The sequence below is a fragment of the Arachis ipaensis genome, chromosome B2 (genome assembly GCF_059453495.1).
Source record: "Arachis ipaensis isolate K30076 ecotype BB chromosome B2, ASM5945349v1, whole genome shotgun sequence".
Lineage (NCBI taxonomy): Eukaryota > Viridiplantae > Streptophyta > Magnoliopsida > Fabales > Fabaceae > Arachis > Arachis ipaensis.
The window spans coordinates 113,138,571-113,147,106 of NC_142437.1; the positions used below are offsets into that span (position 1 = coordinate 113,138,571).

Genomic DNA, 8,536 nt, shown 5'->3' on the forward strand with positions numbered 1-8,536 from the left:
TGTACAACATCTGAGTCAGATCAAGAATACTAAGACATGATCAACAACGATCAAGCACTAGCAATACCTCCTCTAATTATGCAGGAACCACATGGTGAAGGTCCTTCTGGCGACCAACATCAAAGAAGAATCCCCTCCGAGGTTCGTTTCCCTGAAAGGGAAGAATAACCTCATAGCACCGACCTCATGGGATTGCTGCATGGACATCAGGGTCGACTTGAGCAACTAGAGCAGGAATTAGAGCGATAGCGCGAGGCAGAAAGGAGCCTAAGGAAGGAGATCAGACGGCGGAAAGAGCTGGAGGAGAAGCTCTCAAAGTTAGAATCTAACTTTCGGAGCAAGGATTCCCGCACAACTCGGGAAGATATCCCACTTGGGGGAGAGGATCCTTTCACTAAGGATATCATGCGGGCTAAAGTTCCCAGAAACTTTAAGAGCCCTGACATGAATCTATATGATGGGACAACCAACCCAAAGCATCACCTCAGCTACTTCAAAAGTCGGATGTACTTGGCTGATGCATCAGATGCTACTCACTGCAAGGCCTTCCTGACGACCTTGACAAAAGCGGCCATGAAGTGGTTTGATAGCCTACCCCCCAGGTCGGTTACCAGCTTCGACGACCTTACGCGCAAGTTCCTCACACGGTTTTCAATTCAGAAAGATAAGGTTAAGCATGCACCCAGCCTACTCGGGGTCAAACAAGAGGTCGGGGAGCCCCTGAGAGACTACATGGAGAGGTTCAACAAAACATGCTTGGAAATTCAAAACCTGCCTACTGAGGCGGTAATAATGGGACTGGTCAATGGTCTCCGAGAAGGACCATTTTCCCAGTCCATCTTGAAAAGGCACTTGACTTCTTTGAACGATGTACAAGAGCGAGCTGAAAAGTATATCAACATGGAAGAAAATGTCAAGTTATGATAGCCGAGTTGGCGACTAGGGCACCCTCACCAGCCAAAGGAAAAACAGAAGGAGCCCAAGAAAAAAGAAGAAGTCGGACCCGAGAAGCCCAGAAGGTACCACAATTATACTCCGTTACGAGTTTCTCTCGTTGACGTTTACAGGAAAATTTGTCACACCGAGAGGCTCCCTCCCCCGCGTCTGATAAAAAACAAAAAGGGTGGAAGCCGTAACGAGTATTGTGAGTACCACAACCTGTACAGACATTCAACAAATGATTGTTACGACCTAAAAAATGTGATAGAAAATTTGGCTAGGGAAGGTCGGTTGGACAGATATCTCATGGAAAGGTCGGACAATCACAAAAAAAGGAAAAGAGACGACGAAGACCTTGACCGGAGAGGTCCACCCCCGCAGACTCCAGAACGACACGTTCACATGATAACGGGAGGATTCGCTGGAGGGGGGCTGACCAAGTCATCTCGGAAGAGACATTTAAAAGATGTCTACCAAGTCGGGAATGATAGACCCGACCTCCCGACAATCTCCTTCACCAGAGAGGATGGATAGGGCATTGTACCCAGACACGAAGACCCGGTAGTAATTACCATGATTCTCTCCAACGCTCACTTGCACAGAACCTGGTAGACCAAGGCAGCTCAGCCGATATACTGTTTAAGACAGCATTTGATAAGCTGGAGTTGGACGAGAAGGATTTAAAAGCCTATCCAGATACTCTCTTCGAATTAGGAAATGCTCCCATCAAACCATTGGGCTTCATCTCCCTATATACAACTTTTGGAAAAGGACCGAAGTCCAAATCCTTAAATATCGATTTCATCGTCGTCGATGTAACTTCAGCCTATAACGCCCTGATTGGTAGGACAACCCTAAACTGGTTGGGAGCAGTCGTCTCTACTCCCCACCTTTGCATGAAATTCCCAACACAGGAAGGGATCGCTACCATCAAAGGAGATCAAAAGTTAGCAAAAAAATGCTATCACGAAAACTTGAACCTATGAGGCAAAGGTAAAGAGGTCAATGCCATTTAACTCGGAGGAGCCCGAAGAAGAGAAGAGCTACGATCACAACCCAAAGGGAAGACATAAGAGGTCCAAATCGGGGAAGAAGTCAGAAAGAATACCAACATCGGAGCTAATGTGAAAACGGGATTGAAGACCGATCTCATAAAACTCCTATAAGATAACTCCGACCTCTTCGCCTGTAAAGCCTCCGATATGCCTGGAATAGACCCCGAGCTCATGAAGCACAAGCTAGCTGTCTATTCTGGGTCCCGACTTGTTCAACAAAGGCGTCGAAAGCTCAGACCCGAACGAGCCCAGGTGGTCGAAGAACAAGTTCAAGCTCTCCTAGAAGCCGTATTCATAAGGGAAGTTAAGTACTCGACATGGTTAGCGAACGTGGTACTGGTGAAAAAGCAAAATGGGAAGTAGATGATGTGTGTCGATTACACCGATCTTAACAAAGCATGTCCCAAGGACTCGTATCCCCTGCCCAACATTGATTTTTTATTGGATTCTTCCTTAGGATACTAGTACCTGTCATTCATGGATGCGTACTCGGGATATAATCAAATCCCGATGTATAGGTCAGACCAGAAAAAGATATCGTTTATCACACCCAAAGCAAACTACTACTACATAGTTATGCAGTTTAGATTAAAGAACGCAGGGGCCACATATCAAAAGCTGATGAACAAGATGTTCGCACCCCATCTCGAAAGCTTAATGGAAGTCTATGTGGACGATATGTTAGTAAAAACCACAGATGAGACCTGCCTCCTAGCCGACCTCTCACAAATCTTCAACAACATAAGAAGACATCCCACCAAATGTACTTTCGCAGTGGAGGCAGGAAAATTCCTGGGTTTTATGCTCACACAAAGGGGGATTGAGGCTAACCCTTACAAGTGTAGAGCTATCTTATAAATGAGAAGCCCAACCTGCGTAAAAGAAGTCCAACAGTTGAACGGTCGACTTGCAGCTCTATCTAGATTTTTGGGAGGATTGGCCCTAAGATCCTTGCCACTTTTTTCTCTACTAAGAAAATGGTGCCAATTTGAATGGACCCTTGAGTGTGAAGAAGTTTTCTAAGAATTCAAGAAGTTCTTGAGTCAGCCACCAATCCTTACCCAGCCTAAAGCAGGAGAGGACCTCGTGCTATACCTAGCTGTCGCTGAGAAAGTAGTAGCATTAGCCTTAGTTTGAGAAGATGAGGTCGAACAACATCCAGTTTATTTCACCAGCAAAGTCTTACAAGGACCCGAATTAAGGTATCAAAAGATAGAAAAATTTGCATATGTCTTAATTCTGGCGTCCAGAAGACTCCGACCTTACTTTCAGGCTCACACCATAAGAGTCCGAAAGAACTAGCCCATGAAACAAATCCTTCAAAAAACAGACATCGCAGGTCGTATGGTTCAATGGGCTATAGAGCTATCCAAATTCGACTTGAAATACAAACTCGGATAGCGATTAAAACCCACTGCCTTACTGACTTCTTGGCAGAATACACAGGTGACAAAAGTGAAGCCTCTACGACCTGGATCCTTTATGTGGTTGGATCCTCTAATAAAGTCAGAAGCGGCGCTGGCATCATCTTAGTGAATGACGATGGGACTCAAATAGAAGTCTCCTTGAAGTTCGAATTCCCTGCTTCCAAAAACCATGCTGAATATGAGGCCTTAATCACAGGGTTGAAACTCGCCAAAGAAGTTGGTGCGACCAAGGTAGTAGTCTTTAGTGACTCCCAGGTAGTAACTTCTAAGATCAATGGAGAGTACCAGGCAAAGGATCCTAATATGAAAAGGTACTTGGAGAAAACACTTGAGCATCTTAGGCAATTTCAAGAAACCAAGGTTAGGCACATAACTTGGGAACTCAACAGCAGAGCCGAGGCCCTCTCCAAGCTAGCAAGTACCAAACCTGGAGAAAATAAAAGAAGTTTGATACAAAATACTCTCCATGATCAAAAGGAAGCCAAGAAACTTAAGGAAGCACAAAACTACACTTTGGTACAAAACTTTCCTTATAAAAGAGGGATATCTATGCCATTGTTAAAGTGCGTTCCGACTTCCAAGATAGAGGAAGTCTTGGAAGAAGTGCACAACGGCATTTGTGGGAATCATCTCGAAGCAAGGTCTTTAGCCAGGAAGGTGATCCGAGCTGAGTTTTTCTGGCCGACCTTACAAAAGGACGCCACTGACTTCGTGAAAAGTTTCAACCTTGTCAGATGCATGAGAACTTCCACGTCATTCCCCCGAAGAGCTCATTAGCGTGACCTCTCCCTGGCCTTTTGCGAAATGGGGATTGGACCTACTCGGACCCTTTTCCCAAGCTCCTGGGCAGGTCAAATACCTGATTGTGGGAGTGGAATACTTCACCAAGTTGATAGAAGTGGAGCCGCTGACTACCATGTCAACTCAAAGAAGTCGGAGGTTCCTGTACAAGAATATCATTACCCGATTTGGAGTCCCTCACTCCATTACCACAGATAATGGTACACAGTTCACTGACACAACATTCAAAAATCTGGTGGCCAGTATGAAGATCAAGCATCAATTCACATCAGTAGAGTATCCTCAAGCCAATAGGCAAGCTGAATCCGCCAATAAAGTTATATTAGCAGGGTTAAAAAAGAGGTTGCAGGAGGCGAAGGGAGCTTTGATACACCCCATTTTTAGGGTTTATCTTGTGCTTAATTTAGGGAATTTTATCACCTTTTTCTCACATTTATTCAATGAAATGGCATGGTTTCATGATTGTCTCCTAATTTATGCTTAAGTGTAAAAACATGCTTTTTAGACCTTTAATTAGCTAAATTTAATTTACGTTTAATTCCACTAGATGCCTTGATATGTTTGTTAGTGAATTCAGGTTGAAAAGGCTAGGAATGGATCAAGGGATTGAAGAGGAAAGCATGCAAAATGGAGAACACGTGAAAAATCAAGGATTTAGGATGCTAAGATCGGCGAGCACGCGCAGCAGATGCGCACGTGTGGAATGTGAAGTTGAATGGCGACGCATACGTGTGATATGACGCGTACGCGTGGATAGAAAATTGTCAAGTGACGCTTACGCGTGACCCATGCGTATGCGTCGGTGCTCGCACGTGACCCACTTAAAGTGAATCTGCTGGGGGCGATTTCTGGGCTTCCCAGGCCCAGATCCAACTCAATTCTGAGGCTATTAGAGGCATAATTCAAAAAGGGATCAACACATTAGCACATAGTTTAGTTTTGATCATGCTTTAGTTAGTTTCTAGAGAGAGAAGCTCTCTCCTCTCTCTAAATTAGGGTTCTTAGTTTAGATCTAGATCTACTTCTTCTTTTGTCTTAATTTTCCTTTTTCATCTTTAATTGTTCTCTTGTAGTTGTAGCATTCTACTTCTCTTGTAGTTCCTTTGTATTGTTAGTTGTAGTTTATGAATTCTTTTGTAGATCTCCTTTTCCTTTCAATGCGATTTATGATTTCCTTGTCTTTTATGTTTGCTTTAGTCTTCTATTGTTGATCTCTTGCTTTGATTAGTTGTAGTTCCTTTAATTCTTGCAATTCATGTTGTTTACCTTTATTGCATTTTATGTGTTTGATGAAATGCTTCTTTTAGTTATGAGTTAGATCTTTCTTCTCTTGGCTTTGGTTGAGTAATTGGTGACTCTTGAGTTATCAAACTCTTTTGTTGATTGATAATTAGAAGTTGCTAATTGACTTGAATGCTACTAAAGCTAGTCTTTCATTATGATTTGACTAGGACTTGTGGACTCAAGTTGATTATATCCACTTGACTTTCCTTCATAGTTAGAGGTTAACTAAGTAGAGCAATGGACAATTCTCATCACAATTGATGATGATAATAAGGATAGGACTTCCAATTCTCATTACTTGCCAAGAGCTTTGTTAGTTGTTAGTTTATTTTCTTTGCCATTTACATTCCTTGTTTCTTATCTCAAAAACCCCAAAACATACTTCATAGCCAATAACAAGAACACTTTATTGCAATTCCTAGGGAGAACAACCCAAGGTTTGAATACTTCAGTTTATCTTTATTGGGGTTTGTTTTAGTGACAACCAAAATTTTGATTGAAGGAATTGTTTGTTGGTTTAGAACTATACTTGCAACTAGATTACATTTGTGAAATTTTAAACCATACACACAATTTTCGTTCATCAAGCTTGGGTTGAAGAGCTCCCTCAGGTACTATGGGCTTATAAAACATCACCTCACTCCACGACTAGAGAAACACCCTTCCGACTTTCATATGGAATAGGAGCCATGATCCTAGTAGAGAATAATGAGCAAAGTCCAAGGGTGAAATTTTATGATGAAATCGGAAACGTTCAAGCCCAAAAAGAAGAACTCGAATTACTTCCAGAAGTCTGAGAACAAGCACAAATAAGACAAGCAGTGTTAAAGCAAAGGATGGCAAGTAGATACAATAAAAAAGTCATTCGAAGAAGTTTCACCACAAACGACTTAGTCCTGATACAAAATGACATCAGAGTGAACAAGTCGGGAGAAAGAAAGCTTGCTGAAAACTGGAAAGGACCTTTCAAGATAACTAAAGTCTTGGGAAAAGGTTACTACAAGGTATCCGACCTGAATGGAGCTGAGCTCACCAGGTCCTGGCATGCTTGCAATTTAAAGAGATATTATACCTAGAAGCGTGCCCCGTTCCTTGATGTACTATTTTTCCCGGCTTCACAGTTTTTTCCCGAGAAGGGTTTTCCTGAAGGGGTTTTAACGAGGCATCAAAACGGAGGCTAGGGGCATGAATTGTATTCCCTTAGTAGCCAAAGCATCTTTGTAAAGTCATGTTTCACTAATGGCAATATTTCTTTTTCTTAAGTTTCATTATTATTTCTTCGACACGCATTGACTTAAACTCGAAAAAAAGCAAAAATTTGCTACCCAACCTATGTGGTCGACAAGATGAAGTGACGAGGCATAAGTTGGTGTAAAGAGGGTATAAAAGACGATCATATAAAACTCGAAAGTAAGCGACCTACAAGTCGGTAAACGCCCGAGCAAATCAAAATGCATCGCAAAAATAGCCTAAGTTATGAAAGATTCAATAACAAAACAAGTTGAACGTTCGTGCTAAGTAATGGAAGAATTCACCTCGTCAAGTCCTAAAGATCTAGGATACTCAACGAAGGCTGGCGTCAAAAGGCTCACAAACAGTTTAAATAGAAGATATATCAGTTTTTATAAGCTTATTAACATCCTAAGAATAAAGGATAAAATGCTAAAAGGCTTTGTGAAAAGCCTCATCAACAGCCACCAAAATAGCTCGACGGTAGCTAAAAGATCTTTTTTTAAAACACCTACAAGCCGAAGGATAGTTGAAAAATCCTATAAAAAAGGATCAGCATTCATAGTAGCAGTTGTTAAAGATCCCTTCCAAAGGATTAGAGTCAGAAATAAACAAACCAACAACATTCAAAATATATATAAAAGTGTTCATAAAAAAGGGTCCCACAAACCGGGCCTTTATAAAAAACTAAATAGGGCCAATAAGAGGGTTTTGGTCATCAACTGAAGAAGAGGTCGGATCAGCAGCAGAAGTCGGAAGGGTCGGGAGAATCTCTTCGGAAGGAACAACCTTGGGCAGACTCAAAGAACTCGGAGGGACTTCCGAGGAGGTGGCAATTTCTCGGGGAGGAGATTCCACCAAGTGTTGCCCAGCAGTTTTCAGCTCCGAGTCGGTAGGAGGCCGAGGAGGAAAGACCATCTCCCCATCAATCACAACCTTATCAGGATGAAGGGGAGACAAGTCAAGGTCTGGAGCAAGAACCCGAACCTAGTCCTTCAACACTCTAAACACCTCCTCCAACCCTTCCACAACCGATTCCTCCAAATCTATGTAACTCTCCCTAAGTTGCTCCATTTGCCTCTTCAGCTCCAGATTCTCCCTAAAAACTCTAGCATGATTCTCTTGAGACTTCGTCAGCAACCCCTCAGCCAAAGCACAGGAAGCGGCAGACTCCCTCTCTCTATCCCGAGCTTTGAAGAGCTCAGCCTCCAAATTCATTTTTTTCTCTTCCAACCCCTTCTCAGCCTCTCTAAGAGTGGCCACCTTGGCTTGAAGGGCCTCCAAAAAATACTGTGTAGCATTCAAAGGAGCCTTTTCAAACAACTTAAGAAGGGTAGAGCATACTCGAGCAGTTGGGATCCCCCCTCAAATTAAGACTTTAAGGTGATTTTTTATAGAAGCGTCATCCATAGCAATAAAGCTATGAGGAAGAACGTGCTTCTCGCAAAACTTCACTCAATCGAACCAGCATCATCAATATTAACGATGCTGGATTCCGAAGTATTCCTCTTTTTAGAGGTCGGCTCCAAAAAGGGAGGAACTGGAGGAGTAAGAACTAAAGAAGGAGGTGGAAGAGGAGGAGGAAGAAGAGGGTTTACCGACTTGTTCTGAGAGAAAAACGTCCTTGAATCAGACCTGGTCGGAGAGGACGTATCCGACTTGCTACTCTTCTGCAGCTGAGCAACTCGGGCACGGGCATTTCTCTTCCCCTCCTAGACCTTCTGGTAAGCTTTAGACCCGCTTTTCATTTTTTCTACAAAAGAATAGAAAGGCATAAAAAACAAGTCAGAAAAATGGGTA

At 42.7% G+C, this 8,536-nt stretch overlaps 1 protein-coding gene across 1 annotated transcript; it reads left to right on the top strand.

Moving 5' to 3' along the window:
• Positions 1–405: 405 nt before the first annotated feature.
• Positions 406–924, top strand: LOC148575260 (uncharacterized). The gene has a single exon (XM_088506146.1). The coding sequence runs from the start codon at positions 406–408 to the stop codon at positions 922–924; it is 519 nt and encodes a 172-aa protein (XP_088362272.1).
• The last annotated feature ends 7,612 nt before the right edge of the window (positions 925–8,536 follow it).